General features: G+C 45.6%; 1 protein-coding gene across 20 annotated transcripts in view; it reads left to right on the top strand.

The window, feature by feature from the left end:
* The window catches only part of caska (calcium/calmodulin-dependent serine protein kinase a), a 194,672-nt gene extending 172,577 nt beyond the window's left edge, over positions 1-22,095 (top strand). For 7 of the 20 annotated variants that reach the window (XM_042081159.1, XM_042081127.1, XM_042081152.1 and 4 more), the window contains 12 exons: positions 2,668-2,753; positions 3,057-3,125; positions 4,191-4,259; positions 5,789-5,824; positions 7,901-7,951; positions 9,369-9,565; positions 10,184-10,299; positions 17,521-17,601; positions 17,758-17,838; positions 18,094-18,296; positions 19,152-19,235; positions 20,277-22,095. In XM_042081159.1, coding sequence (XP_041937093.1) covers positions 2,668-2,753; positions 3,057-3,125; positions 4,191-4,259; positions 5,789-5,824; positions 7,901-7,951; positions 9,369-9,565; positions 10,184-10,299; positions 17,521-17,601; positions 17,758-17,838; positions 18,094-18,296; positions 19,152-19,235; positions 20,277-20,453 — 1,250 coding nt within the window. In that variant the 3' untranslated portion in view covers positions 20,454-22,095. The remainder of the gene's footprint in view (positions 1-2,667; positions 2,754-3,056; positions 3,126-4,190; positions 4,260-5,788; positions 5,825-7,900; positions 7,952-9,368; positions 9,566-10,183; positions 10,300-17,520; positions 17,602-17,757; positions 17,839-18,093; positions 18,297-19,151; positions 19,236-20,276) is intronic. The other 13 variants (XM_042081224.1, XM_042081203.1, XM_042081170.1 and 10 more) reach the window with 8 other exon arrangements.
* The last annotated feature ends 2,006 nt before the right edge of the window (positions 22,096-24,101 follow it).

Here is a 24,101-nt window from a genome sequence, read left to right as displayed (position 1 = left end):
GGGGGCGGGGGTACCAGAACAACCAGTTTTACCAGAGACTTTCTAATGAGGAGATACAGCACTCAAAAAATCCTCCATAGTAATGCATGGGGTTGTCTACAAATATCACAACCCTTCCGCGGCAAAACGTCGACATGTGAATACATTGAGCCAATCATGTGGTGTGCTGTGAAGACATTGTGCCAATCATCTGTTGTGATCTCGCTGCTGGAGCAAGATTGGTGTCGTGAAGCCTTACGCACACGCATTTCTGCCGAAATAGATGCACGATAAGTGCCCAAAAAGTGTTGCAATATGGCCGCCGAGTGGAAGTACTTGCCTGAAAAGGACTTTGGTCCTAGCTCGAGTTGCTGCAGCCAGCAGCTAAGGCAACCAATAAGTCTTGAACGTGCCTACTGAAATTTCTTCAATACTTTGTGGAAAAGCCTCTGTTTGTAAAGACAGCTTCAAGACATCCACAAAGTATTGAAGAATTTTTTTTAGTAGGCACGTTCAACACTTTTTTCCTGTGTCATTTCACTTTAATACACATAACTCTTATATTTGGATTTTTTATATGTGTGTTAATATAATGTGTGGTGAAAATTTCGAATAGACTCACTGGAAGTTTAAGCTAATTACTGAATATATATATATATATATATATATATATATATATATATATATATATATATATATATATATATATTTCCACCATATATTTATTTTACCTGAATATTTTAACTTCCAAATTAAATGTCAAAATGAATGTCAGACGAAATTTAAAGTTTGACTGACTGGATTTTGTATACAAAACATAGTGAAAACTGTCTAAGGTCACTCTCACTCTCCCTTGCTAAAGAGCTAAATGGTCCGCCTGCACGATTCATAAGGTAGTCTATCTAAGGTAGTTTATTTAGTTGAGCATCGCTAGTAGTGGACTGCTAATTGTTGTGCTGCTGGTGCAATGTCTTTCTCCAAGAAAGCCAAGTCAGGTTACTAAAAAGAGAGACATCAAAAAAGGGGAAACAACTGCTAATAAACTTCTTTCCAAAGAAAGCTGAGCACTAACGTCAAAACACGAAACCCCATGGTGTTTGCTTGAATATCTCTGCAATCATTAGTGCTAAAACTAACTGAGAAAGCCCATTAAAATAGCGGAAAATACACTTTCATAGGTTAGGCTACACATGTAATCTGATGCATCTCGTGATCCATCTCCATCTCCATCACTTTCAGAAAGACTGCATGGCGCCAGCTTGCTTCATGTCCTGTTGTAGGCTACATGCTGATCATTATCACTAGGCTAGTGGTTTAGGGCGCGATTTCTTTTCTCTCCCTTTCTGTTTTCGTTAGTCTTACTGTAACTTTTTTTTTACTCAAGTAACGGATGGGATTTTTGATGTAGCGAAGTACAATACTTCACTCAAAATGTAATCAAGTAAAATTTAAAATACTGATTTTATAAACTACAAAATACACAGAAAAACTACTCAATACAGTAACGTGAGTAAATGTATTTTGTTACTTTCCACCTCTGACAAATAGACGGAGCAAGTAAACCGAGAAATGGAGAAGGAAACAGAGATGGTATTAAAATAAGCCAAAAGAGTGTGCAAGGCCTCAGACAGCCTTCGATCTCTTCTCTGTCCATCTGAGGCCTGGTACACTGTTTCAGCTTATTTTGATACAGCACTAGGGCAGAAACAAAACGACGTCTTTGAGGTCACATGGGATTTCTTTGAATAGGAGCGTAACACACCTGTGGTCACGACCCATTGCCCAGAAGTGCAGCTAAAAGAAGCTCTCTCATAGGACATAGGTGAAACCTCAGCTCATGCATACACAGGAACTGACTTGCAGCTACAAAGGCCTTTCTAAGGAAATAGCTATTTGCATCCTAAATACCCACCAGCCAACCAACCAGTGTCGCAACACTCATGACCTCAGTTCCTCAAACCTGTATTTGAATTGAAACTTTCCCTGTGACGGTCATATGGCCTGTTTTTTTTTACAGACAAAATAGTATTTGTTAAGTAAAAGTATATATACTCTTTTGATCCCATGAGGGAGCTGCCTGCTACAACGGCGCTCGGGGAGCAGTGAGGGGTTATGTGCCTTGCTCAAGGGGTTCGAACCGGCAACCCTCCGCTTACAAGTCCGAAGCGCTAACCAGTAGGCTGTTTTGAGCCTTTAGCTCAATAAAAGAGCTTTATAAATTAGAATATGCTAGTCATGGTGCTGCTACTGGTGGCAGTAGTGATTTATTTTTAGAGCACATTTAAACACAGCTCGCACTGACCAGAGTATTGTACATACTGTAGCACATTAGCCAAGGAATAATACAATAAAATAAATACACTTACAGATCAGTGATTTAAGCTAAGACGACATCAAGAGACAAACACTTAATTACAATTAAATTACAATTAAAACACAGGGAAGGCCAATGTAAATAGGTGTGTTTTGAGCCTGGTTTTGAATACTGTAATTGAAGGGACATTTCTGGTCTCAGGTGGCAGTTGATTCCACAGCTAGGGCCAGCAACAGAAAAGTCTCTGTCACGCTCTGTAGTAGTTGTACTTGCAGTTAGTGTTAGTGCTTGTAATAATGTTAGTTGTTGTTGTTGCTCCAGCAGTGAAGTCATGTCCTGACCTGTGCATGTGGGAACGCTCTCTTGTTCTTCAGGAACGTTGCATGTCGGAGACGAGATCCGTGAAATCAATGGCATCAGTGTGGCCAACCAGACGGTGGAGCAGCTGCAGAAGATGCTGGTGAGTGTGGACGGCGCTTCCTCCCCTCTCCTCCCCTCTCCTACCTCCTTCCTCCTCTCCTTCTTCCTCTCCTCCCCTCTCCTTTCTCCTCTCCTCCCCTCTCCTTTCTCCTCTCCTCCTTTCCCTTCCTCCCCCCTTCCCTCTCTCCTTTTCATTCTCCTCTCCTCTACCCTCTTCTCTTCTCCTCACTTATTTTCTCTCCTCTCCTCCTCTTTCTCCTCTCTCCTCTCCTCTTCTTCTTCTCCCCTCTTCCTCCTCTCCTCTTCCTCCTCTCCTCTCATTGTTGTGTTTTTATGCCAACAGAGGGAAATGAGGGGGAGCATCACCTTTAAGATTGTGCCAAGCTACCGTACACAGTCATCGTCCTGCGAGGTAAAAGATTTTTAAACCTGTGTTGTCTCACATGCATACATACATACACATACATACACACACACACACATAGTACATACATACATACACACATACTGACATAGTGACACATCAATACACACACACACACACACACACACACACACACACACACACACACACTCGCTTATACAAATATCCACATGATGTGTTTCTCGTCTTCAGCTGTGATACTGTATGTATGATACCATAATGTGATGGGATGAGATTGTTCTGTGGGTAATCTGGGAATCTCTCTGTGTGTGTGTGCATGCCTGTACAGGTGTGGGATTTTGTGAACGTGTGTGTGTGTGTGACACTAACTGCCTGTTTGGTGGCTGTGTGTGTGAAACGCTTCCTCCTGAGATGCTGTGTCCCTGCCGGGGTTTTTGGCCGTGCTGTGGCGCCGCACACCAATTTCACAACCAAGATACCGGAACCGCAGTAACCCACCTCCTTGTCCCCCCTCCCCTACGGAACCAACTTAGAGCCCCCGAGCGTCTCCGGCCACCATTTACAAAACAGAACGTAGCAGCGTGGAACGCAGAAGCTTTTACGAGTCTTCCAGACGATTCTGTTTGCTGGGGAGGATGCCACTTAATGGCCCATCACTAAAAAGTGTTTGGAGCAATTCTTAGTCTAAAGAGGGCAGTCATGTCCACTGCCCGAGGGAAGATTACTCGGCTGGTTCAGATTGTGCGATAAAATAAGATTATCCGTCAGTTCTAGTCTGCAGCGCCTCCCTCTGGTCTCTTTGAGAACTGCTTTTGAGACTGTCCTCCCAATATTCTATCTCCTAGGCATAGTAGCAGTTAGAACTCAGTCCTAGAAATCGTCACTCTGGAGACTTTCTTCTTGTCTACTCCCCCACCCCTTTGCCATGACAACCCAGACCAACCCCCCACCCCTCTTCCCCCACCCTGGGCTATGCTGCTTCTGCCCACACCAACTGATGAATTTATGTCCCTCCCGTGTTGCCGTAGCGGGCTGTCCTCTTCTTCTGTGCTCTGGATGCTGTGTGTCGCTGACCTGTGTGTCTTATTGCAGAGAGAGTCCCCCTCCACCTCCCGACAGTCCCCAGCCAATGGCCACGCCAGCGTAAACAGTTCTATCTTGGTAAGGTCTCTCTCCCTAAACACCTGTTACGCCCCCAACCCCAACCACCTCTCCACACACACTCTGCCGATGTTGTCCGTGATGACCTGTTATGTTTTGAGTTGAACCCCCCCCCCCCCCCCCCCTCAACCCCACACACACTTCCAATGATGTTACCTCTCATGTTTTCTCTCGTCATCAGGGGATAGTTTTATTCGTTTGATGATTCAGTGTTTATTTGTTGTTGTTAGAGATGTTGTTTGTTTGGGGTTTTTTTTGTTTGTTTGTTTTTTGTTATTTGTTTTTTCTTTTTTTTTTTTGGCGCCGGAGCTTTTTTTCAGTACAATGAGTTAGTGTTTGTAAGCCATTGAAACTCTTCCCTTCCCCACACCATCAAGCCACTCTGTGTAATCCGTACTGGTTCAGGCGGATGTTTGACCGTAGCGTAGTTTCCGCTATCTCCGTTTTCAAATTGGTGTGCTCAGTACTGCTGTGATCCATGTGCAACCACTTGTCTGTGCGGGTGTGTACGCACATTCTCTCTCTGCTTATCTTTTCTTCCAATTCTTCCCTCTTTCTTTTCTCGTTTTTTTTTTTCTTTGAGATCCCTATCTTTCGTTTGGTTTCTTATCTCTTTCAGTTACAAGCAGGAAATCCATATACTTTCTTCTTTTTTTTTTTTTTAATTTAAAGGCACTGAGCTCTCTTGCAGTATTCACACATCTTGTGTCACAGACACAGAGAAGCCTACCCATACACACACACACACACACACACACACACAGACACACACACAGACACAGACACACACACACACACACACACACACACACACACACACACACACACACACACACACACACACACTTTGCCACACCTCATACCCCACAGCTTGCCGTGTGTGTGTAGCATGCCTGATCATTAGTGGTGGAGCTGTGCAGTCCCAAGCAACTGCATGAGGGGAGGGGCTCTGTGGATGGATGTCTGGTGCCTCTGGAGACACCCCCCCCCACCCCCACCCCCGCCACCTGGGGCAGGAGAGAGCAGCTGTGTCCCTCCTGCCCCCCTCCCTGGCCCCTGAGTGTTGGTGTGCTGTGGTGGTGGTGGTTAATGGCTGGAAGGTACCTCAGCTTGCTCTCCGCTTACTTCCTGCTTTTTTTCTTTTGTTTTTTCTCTAAACGCTTCGACTCACTCTCTCACCGAAATGTCTCTCTCATCTTTTAACTCTGCTCAGTGTTAATGTTACAGCGCACTCTCTCAACCAATCATAATCCCCCCCCCCCCCCTTCCCTTCTGCCAGGTGTTTTCTGTTCAGCCCTCCAAAGTGATATTATCTCTCTCGTTTTTGTTGTAAAAGTTATATTTATATTCATGTCAGCTTTCTCTTGTTTTGTTTAGTTTTGTTTCAGTTTGCTCCTGTTCTGTGTGTGTGTGTAAGGTATGCTTTTGTGTTGGCGGTAAGCCCTTAACCCCCATGCCCCTGCCTACCCCCTCCCTCCCACTCCCCAGGGAGTTAATATCTCTCACACTACTGGGCTTTACTTCTACAGGACCTGCCGTCAACCATCCAGGCCAAAGGACGCCAGGTGAATAACAAGCCTCCTTCTCACACTCGCCTCCCTCTCTGCCTCCCCTGCTCTCCTCTCACTTCATAGAGCGCTATGTAGTCGCATACCTCTCAACCATTCAGCACTTGTGTGTGTGTGTGTGTTTTTTTGTGTGTCTGTGAGAGCAATTTTTTTACATGTTGGCAAATATATATTTTTGTGTAGTTTGTCTCCATTGTATTTCTCCATTTGTACACATATATATGTATATATGTGTGTGTGTGTGTGAGTGTGTGAGAGAGAGAAAGAGAAAGAAATTGAATGAGTATATGTATTTTGAGGTGTATTTATGGTATTTAGGTGTGTTGATGTATGCGTGTGCGTGTGTTGGTGTGTGTGTGAGAGAGAGAGAGAAATAAATTGACTGAGGTGTATTTATGTATGTTTGTGCATGTGTCTGTGTGTGTGTGTGTGTGTGTGTGTGTGTGTGTGTGTGTGTGAGTAATTGCGTGCACATGCGGAGTCTCTTTTAACTCTTGCCATCGACGAACACTTTCTACTTACTAACACCTGCACATCAGTGAACTCCTAACTGATCTCCCTTCATTAAGAATGCTGTTGATGAACTATGAGGACAGATGGCTTACCAGACACCACTGCACAGACGTATCAACCTCCAAAAGCCCACTTATATGCATCTGAATTAAAAACACCTTCCAGCACTGTCAATAAATCAATGCAACGGCTAGCTAAAAATGCCCCAACCTTTTTTTTTTCTTCACTTTTTCCCTTAGTCATCAACAAACCTGTCGTTTTCCGAAACATTCACATAGGTAGCAATCTGTCCTCAGTGGTGACATTTTCAGAAGAATGGAACAAGAGTCACAAAGCCAAGTGTTTATCCGTAACTACACCCCCCCCCCCCCACACACACACACACACACACACACACACACACACCTCCCCTCCCCTTCCCTCAGTGTGGGGTCCAGAGTGATGTGTGGCCCTGCTTTGATCTCATGCTCCACCTCTAACGTGTCCCCCTCACGTGTCAGAAGACATATGTGCACTCGGCATCAGAGAGAGAAAAGGGCCGTAAGCTTTTTAACGCAGACAAGCGTAAACACATCTCGTTGAGCACGACAGAGAGAGAGGAGGAGAGGAGAGGAGAGAGGGAGAGGAGGAGAGGAGAGGAGAGGGGGAGAGGAGAGAGGGAGAGGAGGAGAGGGAGGACAGAGAGAGAGAGAGAGGCTAGTAGGGGGTAGAGGTGTGGGAAGAGCAGTTTGGGCCAGAGAGGGGAAATGGCACAGTTGTTGTATCACAACGATTGTGTCAGGTACCCCCCCCCCCCCCCCAAAAAAAAAAAACACCCCACTCCACACCTAATGGACGTGTCATTACAGTTTATGTGATTTTAGTGTACATATATATTTTCAGTCTCTCAAGATTGCTATTAGTTGTCATCCATTTTCAAAGGAATGTTCCTTGTACATGACATGGTGGTCAAACTGTAGTCAGCCATGTTATGTTTACCTTTCAAAGTCCACCTGCTTTTAGTATCAAGTCGTAGAGACATGTCTGCCATTCAGTAATTGTAGCTGCCTTCCTCGCATGCAAAGAACATTCCTTTGGGGTCACATATAGTGGTCTCCATTTTTGAGCAGGCATGCCTTAGGACTACTATGCAACTGGAAAAACTGGTTAGCGAGCCACCAGCAGAGGGCGATCTTGCCCACTTCTGTCCCACTTGGCTTCATTATGGTCCCTGGGTGCCATTACATCACTGCAAAGGCAAACTGAAGCATAACAAAGACATCCACGCACTGAGACCACATCCTCCAAAGAGATCCGGCTTCCATACACTTGTGTGTTTGACACCGGCATCCATCTTCGTGTGTGTGTGTGTGTGTGTGTGTCTGTTGTTCAGTCCAATCTCTGCGCATCTCTGGCCATCACTGTAGTAGAAGTAGAGCTTCTTAGTCTGTCATCCACCATTCACTTGTTAGTGTCGCTGTTCACCATGTGCCCCCATGCCAAAAAAAAAAGAAGAAAAAAAACAGAACAAGTACTCGTCCACTTTTACTGCATGATGTGTATGCTGCTCTCAAATCCTAGATTACCGCCAGACCACCCCCTGCAATCAAGGTTGATAAAATGTCTGTCAAGGTAAGGCTAACAACACAGCACGGAAACTGCGCTCCCACGAGAGATGGTGATCATGGGTAATGATGATGAAACTGATCCCTGGTCTCCCTGTGACACTGTGTTCTTCTAAGTAACATCTGCCACCCACCCCCCCCCCCCCCCCCCCCCCACCCCCATGACTTGTATTACCAAGAAGGATAAAAAAAAATAAGAGCGTACATGCTAAAGAAGGTTCTTGCTAAAGCATGATAGCTAAGCAGTGTCCTCATCAGATCTACACTCCAACACCCCTCACCCTGTGAAGTGGTCCTTTGGCCGTCATTAGTGACTGAACTGCGTTCCCAGCGAACAATTTTTTTTCTCTCGCTCCCACGAGCCACACACCACTTCTTAGCACCCCAACACTGGCCATACACACACTCTCTCCAACATCACTCCCACGAGCCACACACCACTCCTTAGCACCCCAACACTGGCCATACACACACTCTCTCCAACATCACTCCCACGAGCCACACACCACTCCTTAGCACCCCAACACTGGCCATACACACACTCTCTCCAACATCACTCCCACGAGCCACACACCACTCCTTAGCACCCCAACACTGGCCATACACACACTCTCTCCAACATCACTCCCACGAGCCACACACCACTCCTTAGCACCCCAACACTGGCCATACACACACTCTCTCCAACATCGCTCCCACGAGCCACACACCACTCCTTACCACCCCAACACTGGCCATACACACACTCTCTCCAACATGGCAACCGTGCAGTGGGACACCCCACATCCTCCAGCTCCATACTGTGTCTGTGTGTGTGTGTGTGTGTGTGAGAGAGAGAGAGAGAGAGAGATGTGTGTCTGCATGTATGTGTGTGTGTGAGTGTGTGTGTGCGCACGCTTGCTCACCAGCAGGTTGACTTCCAGTGTGGCATGTCTCGATTTAGCCTCATGTACCAATCGTCCGTCTGCCAACAGTCTTGCCACCTCATGCCTCACACTCTGTCTGTCTCGGGCTCTCTTTTTCTCTCTCACACACACACTCACACACACATAGCGTGTGTGCAAACTCTGTTACACACACACACGTTGGATCTGCTACTTTTGCTAAGCATGTTCTGTCATCGACTGTCATCAATTCATCAAAGAAGTAGAAAGACCTATTGTCCTCTTTTTTTTAGGGACATCATGTTTTTAGTGTGTTATTTTCCTCCTTTTATCAACTCTCCACTGTCCTTCTTCTTCTTCTTCTTCTTCTTCTTCTTCTTCTTCTTCTTCTTCTTCTTCGTCTTCTTCTTCTTCTTCTTCTTCTTCTTCTTCTTCTTCTTCCTCTTCCTCTTCCTCTTCCTCTTCCTCTATCTCACTCCTGCCTCTGCTGTGATTTGAGCGTTGAGCACCCTGCCTGACCAGCACCACTCTGACCCTCAGATCTACGTGCGGGCGCAGTTCGAGTACGACCCGTCCAAGGACGAGCTCATCCCCTGCAAGGAGGCCGGCATTCGCTTCCGAGTGGGTGACATCATCCAGATCATCAGCAAGGACGACCACAACTGGTGGCAGGGTCGCCTGGAGAACACCAAGAACGGCACGGCCGGCCTCATACCCTCGCCCGAGCTGCAGGAGTGGTGAGTGGGCTGGACACAGGGAAGGGGGGGGGGTCATCAGCTGGATCCCAAAGCCCAGTCCAGAGCTAAGGGAGGGTTGCGTGGGAGGGCGGACTTGTTCCCAATTGACCAGAACCACCATGGTCCAGTCGTGTTGGTGACAAAACGTGTAACCACCCCACGTCAAATGTAGGGTTGATGGAGCGAAAGAGATGCACACTTTGGAAGGTTTGGAAGGTTAGAAGAAAAGTTAAAGCGTAGTGCTGGAATTGGATCTCCATACGTGTATATTCTTGCAGGGTTGTGGCGAATGAGATTTTCCTGACTGTAACAGGGAGTGTTTGGCATTCAGAGGTCTAAGAATGGGCTTTCTGGAGATGATGTTATTACAGACTCGGCTAAGCAAAAACTGTTCATTATGCCCATCATTTTCTGGCTTCAGTTTTCGAGACCATCCACTAAGTTCAGTGCATGTCTCTAGTGAAGGGTAATTATAGGCAGTGAAGTATGAATGTTGCGTATTCATGCTTAGGGGTTACACTGGGCTAATGTATTCACCACAAAATGGATGAGGGGCATGACTCATAGCTTTTGTTTTCATCCCTCTTATTCATTCTTTTCCATGGCTCTGTCTTGCAGGCGAGTTGCTTGTATAGCGATGGAGAAGACCAAACAGGAGCAGCAGGCTAGCTGTACCTGGTTTGGCAAGAAGAAGAAGCAGTACAAAGACAAGTACTTAGCAAAGCACAACGCAGGTAAGAAGCCAGCCGGCCAACATTCTCCAACACTGGACTGGAAGAGCCTCTCCTCTTCAACCCTGTCCTCCCTTCCTACCTATCTACCCACCTCCATCCCCCAGCCAGGCAACTGGAGGCCCCAGTTAGCATGCTGGGTGTGGAGTCAGCCAGGGCCGTGGATGGGTGAAACGGCAGACTTAACACTCTACCGCTGATCCCTCACTTAGCTTGTGTTTCTCTCTCTCTCTCTCTCTCGCTCTCTCTTTCTCTCTTTCTCTCTCTCTCTCTCTCTCTCTCTCTTTTTCTCTCTCTCTCTCTGACACACTTGCACTCCCACTATGCGAGCAGATTTCACACTTTGCATGGACTCACAAACTATTGAGTGTGATGAATGAAGAAGCCAATGAGCGGGTCTTCTGGTCTTCTAGCATACTCATTACACACTGAACCTACAGCCTTGGCCACCACACTGTGACTTTTCACTGAGGAATCAAGGATATATCGGAGAAAGTTGCATGTGGCCCAGGCCTTTTCAAGTTCTTCTCAGAGCTTCTCATTGCTACAGAATCAATCATCAGGGAGTACTGAATCATCAATTGAGGCTTCTTCATCAGCTGTTCTAATCTATATAGAAAGATAGATAGATAACTAGATTTTATATATCTAGATGATCTCTTTGTTTATTAGACTGTGCTTGGAAAGTTTGAATCATACATGTGATATGTGATGTTATCACATACTGCTGACACATCTCCTGGGTGTCTAGGGGAAGTGAATCTGATGGCAGCCAAAGCATAAATATAATATACACATCGTGTTATGGGCACTGGCATTTTAATGCCACTGCTGACATTACACTGTTGGCGCTCCCTGACCCCACGCTAATTAGCGGTTAGCAGGTATAGCCTCTCCCTGAATGTTGAGCATGCTAATGGAACATGTGCTACACAATAGCCAGCAGCTGAGGGTTAGCATAGCTGGGAGGCCATGCGATGGCAGGAGAGGGGCTAGTGGGGAGAACCAGGTAACCAAGCCCCTGCAGTCCGCATCTCATGTGACCGGGGGACCTGACCGCAGCATTTCTACAAATAGCCAGCGGACCTTGGTCTTGTATTCACGGCAGCTCTTATGTGTTTGTGTGTGTGCGTCTGAGAACCATCATCACACATCCCTGGCCACAATGGCCCAAAGATACCAGAGATTAGAGCTCTGTGTGTGTGTGTATGTGTGCTGCATGCAAGAGGGTGTCGATGTTTTCAAAGGGGCCTCTGACACCAGTGGCTGTTGAAAGGTAGTCTGTCCCAGCCAGTAAAGAGCACAGGCCAGACCCCGCCCACAAACACCCCACATGTGTGCATAGCAGGTTCACATGTGTGACCCATCCACAGGCATGTATGACTCTGTTAGCCTCCACAGCAGACAGTTTTTATCCCTCCTCACCACCCCACCGCAGAGCTGCCTGGGGCCTGAAACATGAGCTGAGCGGAGTCGTTTTTCTGCCTCGCGGTGTCACGGGAGCACTGCGACGCGGTGCAGTGCAGTGCGGCGACACCTGAGCCCCTCGCTTCCACGCGTCAGGCTGTTGCTGCTGCAGAGTCGAGTGTCTGGCTCTCCATGGCTCAGGGAGGGAGCCGCAGTGATTACCGGCAGACCACCAGGCCCCACTTGTATGTTCCCCGCACCCCCCCCCCCCCCAGGTCTTAATCTCCCCTCCTGCTGTCCCACCTGCTCTGAGCTTTAGCACAGGTCACCCCTCAACCACCCCACTCTCACCCCCGGCCAGGACCGGGCATCTGGCCAACACAGCTCTGCTCCCCGCACCAGTGAATCTGTTTAAGTGTGATAAATCAATTGCATTCCTTGGCTCTCAGATCACCACACTGCTGAGGGGGGGAAAAAAAAAAAACAAGAATCCAGAAACCCACGGTGGAGCTTCAGCAAGTGCACACCAAACCACTCAGTACCTTTTTATTAGTCACCTACCACTTCAAAAATGAGGGTTATACATGTAGTTCATAATGAACTGTCTTCATTTTCCCTCAAATCATTAATTTGGACACAATGGCCGGTGCTATGCCAAATGTGGGTTTTTGTCAGTGGTTTGAAGTGGGCCGAATCTATGGCAGTCTGGCTGAGCTCTTTACTAAATACCTGTGAGAGGCTTAGAGGGTTTGGCTTCTGTTAAATTATGGCTGCCTGATGATCGTTAAAGCTCTCCAGGCCATTGACTTACTTCAAAGAAGTCAAGAGTGAGTAAGGGTGATGCCAGAAGTTGTCCACAACTGACAGTTCGCCATTTTGTGAATCATGATTTCATCTCTGCAGGATAGTGATCAAAAAGCTTTAACAATGGATCTGTGTCACTTGGTCTGTGATGTTACTTAATTAGTGATCACGTAACTGCAGCTCTAAAAGTAGGTTAAATAATTCTGAGCCCTTTTGAATTATAATCACATTCATCACAAGCACACCCAGAGTGCATCCACTCGCCTAGTTCTGCAGCCCATCTCATATTATGTTGTCTCTCTGGCATTGCTGTGAGTCAGCTGTGGGTTGTGTGGGCCTTGGGCAGCCTAGATTTGACTGGGACTGCATGTGATGACTGGCAGCAGGCAACAGTGACCCGGCAGCTTCCAGTGTGTGTCTGTTCACACACAAAGCAGGCAGACAGCAACATACACACATACATGCTCATGCACGCACATGCGCGCATACACATACACACACACTTTCATTGCCACACTCAAACCATACACACACACACACACACACACACACACACACACACACACACACACACACACACAAACACACACACACAGGGAAGGGCAATTAATCTGTGACAAGGTCTGCCCCTCTGCCAAACAGGCAGTACAGTGCAGATCAGCAGTAATCCGGCCTGAGCTCTGTGGCCCACATTACAGTATCTGATTAGAGAAGAGATGGAGAGAGAGAGAGAGAGAGAGAGAGAATGGGTCATGGGGGGTTGGAGGGGGAAAAGAGAATGGGAGGAGGGGGGAGAAAGAGAAAACAGCGCCTGTTTTTTTGTTGTTGTGTTGATACCAGAGAAAATTCCCCCTTTTGTAATTTAATCGCCGAAAGATGTTTGCACATGTCGGCTACATCTGCAGCAGGGATTTTTGGAGCTGAATTGAGGGCCAGCACATCTGTGGCCTGGCGGGGGTGCGTCAAAGCCAGGGAGAGCTCAGGGGATGGAGCAATAGAGGAGAGGAGGGGGGGGGGGGGGCACTAAAGGCTGCCTGCTGACTACTCGCACTCTCTCTCAGGGAAGCCTCCCTACTTGAGCCCCAGGCTCAGAGGACACCACCAGGGGTTAGGCCCACTGTGGCTGGAGCAGGTTTCTCAGCCATGTTTTTCTACCATGCCTGCAAGTGCAAGTCCTCCCTGGCCTAATCTAATTAGCTGTTTTTCATTCATTTTATGAAGGCAAGTGCACCGAATGCTGATGCAATAGGCTCTACTTACATTCTAACAATGCCAGACAAATAGACTAATGGCAGAGTTTAATCTACTCAATCTACTTTAATCTACTTTGTTCATTCATGTTTGCTTCAAGAACTACACATCATCCCTGTTGTATAACCTAGATAGTCCCTTTTAGTTATATATCAGCGACAACCCTCAGTCCAACACCTTTTCCTATGCTTTATCGACCTCAGGTGAATTTAGACACATTTTCATAAACTTTATTGTACAGGTTTTGTAGGACAAAAGAAGCATACACTATTTTTGCTTCAGAATGGTATACATTGTAAAGTATTCTGCAGTGGATTACTTAGTTGGGTTGTGGGTTGTTCTAGATTTCAGACAGTATGATACTGTGTTGTCAAACTATGTCCATTGGTCTATTCAAGTAACTTTTATCTGGAGCACTCAGAGATTTGTCAGAAAGCTATATGAGACATATGGTTCACTGTAGATGATAATTCATAAACATCAGAAGAAGGCTGAGAAATGCATTTAGTGTTTGCATGTGTCAATCATGTATTTTGACCCTAATCTAGTCATAATTGATCTTCAAAAACCCTATAGTTGAAAAAGCAATGCCTACAGTGTCAACCTGTCATTGTGAACCAATGTTTGTTATGTTTTGATTTAAATGTTTTTCTCTCTTTCTCTCTTTATTTAGTTTGTTTGTTTGTATTAATGATGTCCTTGCAGCTTTGCTTCAGTGCTTGTTTTGATTGTTTGTTTGTTTGTTTGACTTTGTGCTGAATTGTTTTCTCTGTTTTGAACTGATGTATTGTTACTGACCAACATTTCAATGACCCTTCCCCTCCCCTGTCATTTTTCATGCTGTCCCCCTCCTAACGGCCTATCTGCATGTAAGTAACCCGGGGCAACAGGCGCCAACGCAACCTTTGGCTCTCTGCTTCTCCTCTTTAATCTCTAATGTGCAACTAATGACAACCCACCCAAATGTGTGTTTTAATGTTAGAGGTTTTGTTTGTTTATTTATTTATTTGTTTATTTATTTATTTTTGCATATCCCACAGTTTTGTTTTGTTGTGGTTAGATCACGACGGAAAACAAAATGGAACTGAAATGGGTCCTGAGAGCCTGTTTCAGTGTGTGTGTGTGTGTGTGTGTGTGTGTGTGTGCGTGTGTGTGTGCGTGTGCGTGTGCGTGTATGTATGTGTGTATGTTTGTTTATGTGTGTTAGAGATTTGGTTTTCAGCTGTCATCCTTTATTAGTTTTGCATTGCATTGTTGACATACATTTAGACACCAGATCATGCCTTCCTGATGTCCCTGAATATTGTTTTTGGAAATAGAAGTGTGACCGAAGGGTTTAAGTTACACACGTGCATATTCTTGATGGGACATCAGAGCATCTCTCGTGATACATATTCATGATTTGTGTGCTGTCAAGGACAGAGACAGACAAACAGACAGACTGTGAGAAACCGCACATGCAGTCTGCTGTGTATGGAGTTTCATATGGTAGTCAAATCAATCTCATATTTCACACCCAAGCCAGTGCACCTTGCACATCAAGTGCTCCATCAGCAGAAACAAACACACACACACACACACACACACACACACACACACACACACACACACACACACACACACACACCCACACACACCCCTCTCAGAACATGACACATATACATTACTGCTTCTTCACATGTCCTAAACACACACACATACCTCAAAGTCACTCACACACTTAAACTCACACACACTCTCTGCTGAGGATTCCTATTCAGTGTGTGTTGGATAGTGTAGGCTCTTTTCTTTTTCTAGCCATTTATTTATTTTTTCTTCTTCCTGTCTTGTCGTCTTGCTCTTTTCTTTTGTTTCATGCTTTCTTTCCGTATTTCTTTGTCATCTTTATGTTCCTCCTCCTAAGTCTAAATTGCAGCCTCGTCATGTAAATATTGTGCTCCTCCTTAATGCGCATCCATCCGTGTCCATCCATTCCCTCTGGCTTGCACTGCATTGACCAGATCCATTAGTCCCTGGACCCCCCCGCCACGCCTCTCTCATCTCTCTGTGTCCACCTGTGTCCTGCCTCCGTGTTCTGCTCTGTGTCATGTCATGTCATGTGTTCGGTGCTGGTGCTGGTGCTGGTGCTACAGGAAGTCAGGAAGCATTCTTCTTCCTTCTGCGCCGGGGCTGGCTGTCTGGCTGATGAAGAGCAGGTGCAGGTGGAAACTGGAGACAGCACTCAGACTTCTCTCTTTGATGCTGCTCACTCACCACTGCTGGAGACAGTGTCTGCTCTTAAAGCATACTCCCTCTCTCTGTGCTGCTGAGAGTCTACCAATCACTGTGTGTGTGTGTCTGTGTCTGTGTGTTTATCATAGGGAGAGGCAGAGTGGGTTTGTAGGTGTTGGAAAGAAAGGGGGGGAAGAGAGATTTCAGTTTGATTGTTGTGCTTGTCTATGCACTCTATGCACATAGCACCTGCTAGTTTGTGCATGCTTGTCCGTGTGTGTGTGTTTAGAGGAAAAGAGTGAGTGTTTGTGTGCTTATGAGCACACGTGTGTGTGTGTGTGTGTGTGTAGGTATGTGCGTGCGAGCACGTCTGTTAATTATGGAAAGGAGTGATGAAGGAAAGAGAGATTAAGGTTATGATGCATGTGCCAGTGTGTGCGGTAATGCACACTTGGGCCAGGTGCCTGTGTGTGTGTGTGTGTGTGTGTGTGTGTGTGTGTGTGTGTGTGTGAGTACACAGCGGTGGCCGAAACCGGTCCTACTGCATGCATGGCTGTAATGTCACCCGGCTACAGAGACAGGGCACATAACCTCTCTGATCTGCCCTGTAAGCTCGGCTGGCTAGCGTTGCATAAGCAGAGGGTAACCACAGGTCAACCACACCGCGCTGAATACTCCTCTCCCTTCCCCCTGTCTCTGCTCGAGCAGGGTTTACAGTGAACAGCACAGGGGGCAACCACCATGGTTTTTGACCACTGCTGGTCATCCCAGACACCTGCTTAGGTCATTTACTAGCCTTCTTGTTAGGAATTCTATGGCTAGTTTACTTTTTGTAGTTTACTAATTGTTTACTGAATCAAAAATATATTCAACATTGCATATCAATCAGTCAATCCAGTGTTTCCCATACATTGACTTATTTGTGGCGGCCCACCACAATATCAACATTGACCACCACACAATGATTTTCCAGGTTGTACTAAATTGTGCTTAAATCTGGTTAGCATTTGCAATGTGCCAGTCTTGTGTTAGTTACACTGTAGCTTAAAGCATTGTTGTCAGGGACTACCTGGCCAGTGTCAATAATGACCACTGAAGCACCAGTGCCAGCTCCAGAATAATGCATCTGGACAGTTGTTTTCTGTCAGAAGGAGGATAATGACAACCCCATCCAATAGGGCTGCAGTTGGTGTAAGAGTCTGTATTAGTCAGTAGCACTGTCCCCACCCCACAGCACTCTTCACCCCTCATGCTCCATACACCATCTCACACGTGGTATAAAAGCGAGCAAGTAGAGGTTTTTACTTCCTCACAGTGTTTGACTATTTTTGCTTTTGCAACAACATGGGCAGCGGGTAGTGTTTTTATGGACAACAGCTATAACATCGTCTTCTTTTCACATAGCCCATAGTTGTCACGTCATGCATTGCCAGCGAGGTGTCTGTGTTCCATAAAGGGGTCTTCTGATAGGGCGTTGCCCTTTCACAGAGGGACTGACCTGGGGAGATGGGTACGTGGCACCAGCTGATTGACTCATTGTTCTCTTTCCAGTATTTGATCAACTAGATCTCGTCACATATGAAGAGGTGGTCAAGCTGCCCGCCTTCAAGAGGAAAACGCTAGTCTTGTTAGGTAGGTGACATGTCATGAGGAGGCATCATCTTTGATGCTGATTGTTTTTTGTTTTGATTTTGTTGTTTGTTATTGGATGTTTTTATTTGTTGTAGTTGTTGTTGTTGTTGTAAGGTTTGATCTTGTGTTGTGTATCTTTGGGTTTATCTCTCACAGGAGCCCATGGCGTAGGCAGACGACACATTAAAAACACGCTTATCACCAAACACCCCGACAGATTCGCCTACCCTATTCCACGTAAGACACTCTACCTCATTTCATTTCAATATGGAAACTTGTGTACTGTGTATAGTTCTGTGTTTATATCCTGTGTACATTATATTATGAGTAATTTTATTAATTTATTAAAAAATATATAATATATAAAATATATAGAGTAATAATAATTAAGAGTATTCATTTCTGTAGAAATGAATTCTTACACAGTATATCATTTTTTTTTAAGTATGTCATTTATTCTGAATGTATATGTTCCTGTTTCACCCTGAATAGACACAACCAGACCTCCAAAGAAGGACGAGGAGAATGGTAAGAACTACTTCTTTGTATCGCACGACCAAATGATGCAGGACATCTCCAACAACGAGTACCTGGAGTACGGCAGTCACGAGGACGCCATGTACGGCACGCGCCTGGAGACGATACGCAAGATCCACGAGCAATGCAACATCGCCATCCTGGACGTGGAGCCTCAGGTCAGTCCTAACAACGGGGCTATTGGGGCTGATTTGGGGGGGGGGGGGGGGGGCGTAGGCTATTTGGAATCCAGTGTGGGGTTTCTCCCTGAAGCATACCAGAAGATCTATCTGCCATGAAGGAGTGTGTGTGTGTGTGTGTGTGTGTGTGTGTGTGTGTGTGAAGCCTGGCTAGCACAACTCATTCACGAAGTGAGGAGAGTCTGGTCATTAGTGATAGCGTTAGTAATGCTAGCATGATGACGGCCATAAACATAACCAATCACATTGATCAGGTATTCCTGACGTTACTTCCTACTTCGCCTAAACTTTACAACCTGACAAAAAACAGCATTGGTAGCCAGGAAACAATCTATGTGAGCCTACCCTTGTTGTAAATAAATGTACTCATTCTTCTGACTGCAATTTTTGATGTTTGCAGGCGTTGCTCCCCTTTCGGTTTCGAAATTATAGCGTCATCTCCTCTCAGTGCTGATTGGGCAGGTAGTCTGCGGACCTGGGGAAACGCTAGTGAACTATCGTGATCCAGACTAGTTAGCTCCCTGAAAGACTAGTGTGTGTGTGTGCGCTGATATGCATGTATTGGTGGGGCAGTCATACACATCAGGGGGACATTTTCGGGGATTGATTTTTAAGTTTTGCGGACATGACTTACCCTGTCCATGAATCAGAAGCTGTCCGTGTTAATCTATGTAGATGTGTTCAGAACAGAATATGCGGACGACATGATCTTGTGGTCATCTCATGAAAGACCCAGTGTGTGTCCGGCGTGGTGTAACGTAGTGATTCATGGTGGGAGACAAGACAGCTGGAAATATTGTGTAAACCCTTACTGACTGTCTTCTCCGCCTCCAGGCCCTGAAGGTCTTGCGCACAGCGGAGTTTGCGCCCTATGTGGTCTTCATCGCTGCCCCAACTATCACACCCGGCATGAACGAGGTGAGGACGGACACACACACACACACACACACACACACACACACACACACAGTTATTATTTTTCCACTAACCAGACCTAATGACTTTCTTCCTCTTCCTCTGGTGGTATTTCACTGTGAGCTGGCAGAGAGAGCCCCTTCATTCATGTATCAAATTCTCTGATTTGTTCTCTTAGAGATTCAGAGCAATAAAGATCAAATTATAGCACTGTCATAGCCGACCCAGTTGAAGGGTGTTTTTTTTTTTGTTTCGTGCTATAATAATGTTGGTCATGGCATCATGGGTAAAACCACTCTCCCAGCTATTGCCTGCTGGCTCGGACTCATCTAACCACTGTCTGATCCAGCCCTGGGTTTCATTTAGGCTCCTCAGCCCCCAGCTTCTCCACTTCTCCATTTTTGTTTATGCATGCTGCATGTTTCTGTTTGGCTTTTCTTTTCATTTCTCTGTTTTTCTTTATTTGTTTTCTTTTTCGTTTTTTTCTTGTCTACCGCCTCGGTGCACATTAGCTTCCAAGGTGGTGCAGGAAGCTGCCTGTAAGTATGACAGGACGTCACAGACCCCACAGATCCTGGATCAGACTCGTCTGAGCTTCTGTATGGACCAGACATCTGGTCCTAGTACTGTGCTGTAATTGCGTTCTCGTTAGTCGCTCTAGTAGTAAATGTGTTTGTGTGTTGTTGTAGCATGTGTGGTTTATACATTCAAGGTTTTGTCTCCCCGTGGTTCACCTAGTCTCCCTCTGAGTTCTCTCTAGAGTTGTTGTTTCTGTAGTCAAGAGTAGGATACTACATTGTTCTAGAGCAGAATGAAGGTGTCGTATAGAATCTCTATTTCTCTCCAGCTTTCCCCCCATATCTATTAGTTCCCTATGAGCCCCTCTCTATTACCCCGGGATGTGTATCAAGACCCAGGTTTCCATCCATCCATGCATCTGTCTATCCATCCCTCCCTCCCTCTTTTCCACACACACAGTATTTACTCCTTCCATCTCTCTCTCTCTCTCTCTCTCTCTCTCTTTCTCTCTCTTTCTCCCCGTAGGATGAGTCGTTGCAGCGGCTGCAGAAGGAGTCGGAGATCCTGCAGAAGACGTACGCGCACTACTTCGACCTGACCATCATCAACAACGAGATCGACGAGACCATCAGACACCTGGAGGAAGCCATCGACCTGGTGTCCACCACCGCCCAATGGGTGCCCGTCTCCTGGGTCTACTAGAGCACACAGACACACACGCAGACACACACACACACACACACACACACAGATGCACACACACATATGTCCCCCAGTGCCCTGATCTATCCTTCATCCCTAAGTCCCAGTGCCCCCCCTCTCTGACCCCCCCCCCCCCCCCCTTCTTTGCAATGCATCTCTTCAAATATTCATCATTCCCTGGAGAAAAAAAGAAGAAAAGAAAAACGCACCTCTGACGCTCTGACCACCTCAGTGTCCATGACCTGCAGTCAGTCTCGGCCCCCTTACAGACTACCTAGACGTAGTGTTGTATTTAAAAAGAGATAAAAACACATAAAAATAAATAATTGAATTAAATATTGTCATGTCCTTATAGCTAGGAGGCAACATTTTGTAGACTTTTATTTTAAAGAGACAGTATCTAAAAATGCCCCCACCCCCCCCCCCACAATCCTGTTCATGTCGCCAGTTATCATGGTAGTGGTGTAGTGTAGTGTTTTTATTTTTGTGTTTACTTTGCAATCTAGTAATGCTTTCGCCCATCTGTGTCCTAGACACCGCTGGATCGAGCACTACTCTGTAAAACTGAGGAAAAGCACACAAACGAACCACGGTGTCATTAGTGTCGCCCACACCATTGCCTCCTCACTGGCAAACCCACACCATTGCCTCCTCACTGGCAAACCCACACCACTGCCTCCTCACTGGCAAACCCACACCATTGCCTCCTCACTGGCAAACCCACACCATTGCCTCCTCACTGGCAAACCCACACCATTGCCTCCTCACTGGCAAACCCACACCATTGCCTCCTCACTGGCAAACCCACACGCCCCACCCCCCCCAAACTTCTGATCTATTCGAGGCTTCCCTGCATTTTTAAGCCTTGCCATAGCACACTTGCATTTGTGATCAATTCCCAAAGGATCTCTTCTGCCTTATGGTGCATCATCAAACATACAATCACACAAGCTCTTCTCGCTCAACAGCAGTACAAGCTCCTATTGTGTCTCAGCAGCAGTTCTGTGGTCCCCCCAAGATACTGTCTCTCTAAATGAATACATAAATGTGTTAGAGATTTGAATGAGGTCTTCTGCATGTGAACATTCGCAAAAAGCTCCCATGCTCTCTCTCTCTCTCTCTCTCTCTCTCTCTCTCTCTCTCTCTCTCTCTCTCTCTCTCTCTCTCTCTCTCTCTCAGTGTTAGCTGTCTATCTGCTGTCTGTCAGAGCAGAGAACATTCCATTCGTCTGACTTTGAAAAAAGAAAAAAAAAAACTCAAATCAAGGGAAGCCGGACAAGAAAAGAAAAAAAAACAAAAGTAAGAATAAAAGGTAACAAAAAATAATAAAATCATTCAAAAAAGATAAGAAAATTACACCTATGCACATCCCATGCATTTCGGGGCGACTTTCTGAACCGAATGATTTTTATCAACCATGTAGTGAGATGTGTTTGTAAATTGTCTCAATTTGATTTATTGTAAGGTACATAAGGGGGATTTAAAAAAAATAATACTAACTCTATTCCAGATTTGCCATTTCAGTGAGGAAAAGCAGTTGTTGTCTGAGAGTATTATTGTTCTTATTAAGTTGAAATCAAAAGGAAAATAATGCTGATTTTTATTATTCTCTGTGTCATTGTTTCAAAAAAAGTAAGAGGTGCACAACGTTTTGCAAAAAAAGGAGAGAAAGTGAATTAAGTTGCAAAACACCAGAAAATAAAAAAGTGGTTTGTGCATCCAAATAATAACCATGTATATGACAAACTGTTTACTTTCAAACTGCCCTGTGTAAATTCCTCTGCTGATGACATAGCAGTTCTTCAGTATGAACAGTTTTTTAAATATATTTCCTTTTATGTGTTGAAAACCTGCTCGCTGAATGGTGTCTTTCTGTGTCTCCCTGTCTTTGTTTATTCTTCCACTGGCCTGGTTTGTCTTTCGGGGTCTGGTATGAAAGCTCTTTTGGCCCAGCCTTGCGGTGGGAGCTGGCAGAAGCATTCTGAATGGAAACACTTCGTATGCCTCTCTCCTTTCCTCTCCTCGTCTCTCCCTATCTCTTTCTCTCTGTCTCTCTTGCTCAGCTTGCTCTCTCTCTCTCTGTCCTTCTCCTTCTCTGTCTCTGTTTTTCCACTGCAGCTGTGGTAGGTTATATCCTGACCAAGTGCCTGAGCCTAAGTACAGCTGGGAAACATGCCCAGGTGTCTCTGCAGAGCTGAGTGTGTCTGTATTGAGTATGACTGTATATGTGTGTATGGGCGTGGGTAAATGTGCGTGTATAAGACTGTCCTTGCATGGCTGATCAGTACATATATGTGTGTGTGTGTGTGTGTGTGTGTCTGTATTGAGTATGACTGTATATGTGTGTATGGGTGTGGGTAAATGTGCGTGTATAAGACTGTCCTTGCATGGCTGATCAGTACATATATGTGTGTGTGTGTGTGTGTGTCTGGAGGAGGGCTGTAAGCGCATCCATCCTCCGCCAGTCTTTGCCCTGGCCCCATCCTTAGGCCCAGAGCCCCAAAGTTGCTCAGTGAACTCCACTCCCCACCCAGACCCTCTCGTGCTGACAGGACAGGACAGGACAGGTCAGACAGGGTGAGCGCCCACCCCAGCTCCAAGCCCAAGGCCACAGAACAGTCAAAGTTTAGGCAGCTTAACCCAAAACCAGGCCTGTCGTGCTTTTGGTTCATATATCTTCTTAGTACACTAGCGGGTATGGCTATGGTATTCCACTCACCTCACAAATCAAAGTCGAAGTCAGCTTTATTGACAATTCTCCACATGTACCAGACATACAAAAGAATCAAAGACATGTTGGGCTAATGTCTGTCTACATGACAGCTGAATGACTGCACTCCACCCCCACACTGACTCGACTTATTTGCCTCGCGAGATGGAATCTGCTGACTCAGGATACTGAGTCTGATATAATCTCACACAAATTAACTTTATGATGTTTTATGCCATTTTTGAGAACAAATTGAGGGAAACTGATCTGGGGGCAGTTGGAGGGCAGAGTTGGGCTACAAGACTCAGCAAAGGAGTGGAATTTCTCTCTGATCAGGGATCACACACAAACTCTGGCAGAGCTCAAAGCTGTCTAATTCTCACAGTTATAATAAGTCTCAAAAAACTGGTTCGCTCTTTGTCTGTAGCTAATAGTCTTGCCAAGAACTTTTTCCAAACCAAGAATCCTCTTTCAGCATAAAATGATAATCATTCTTCCTGTGAGTCTTCTCACAGCTCAGGATATTGATGTGTGTGATATGGCAGTGACTCAGTGGTAAGCCAGTCTTCATCCAAAAGGCTCTTTGAAAAAGTTCAAAATTTGCTTTTTATTTGGGATTTCAATTTTCTTCAAAGTAGATAGATAGATAGATAGATACTGTATTGATCCCTAGGGGGAAGTCAAGGTCACAGTAGCATACAGACAACATACACACACACGTTCACTAACAGCAGAAAAAGTAATTCAAAGTATATAATATAAAAAACACAACTAAGCAGTAAGGACTGTAGAAGATAAAGAATATACTAAACATTCTAAAATACAAATTATACTAAATAAAACTTAATCTAAATCAATTCTAAAAACAGTATCCACATAGTGGGTGATTAATCAATCAGGTGCGCTTGCAATGACTGAAGCAGGGACTGAGCCTGTGG

Source organism: Alosa sapidissima, chromosome 2 (assembly GCF_018492685.1).
Source record: "Alosa sapidissima isolate fAloSap1 chromosome 2, fAloSap1.pri, whole genome shotgun sequence".
NCBI classification, from domain to species: Eukaryota; Metazoa; Chordata; class Actinopteri; order Clupeiformes; family Clupeidae; genus Alosa; species Alosa sapidissima.
This window is presented reverse-complemented; position numbering and strand designations above follow the sequence as displayed.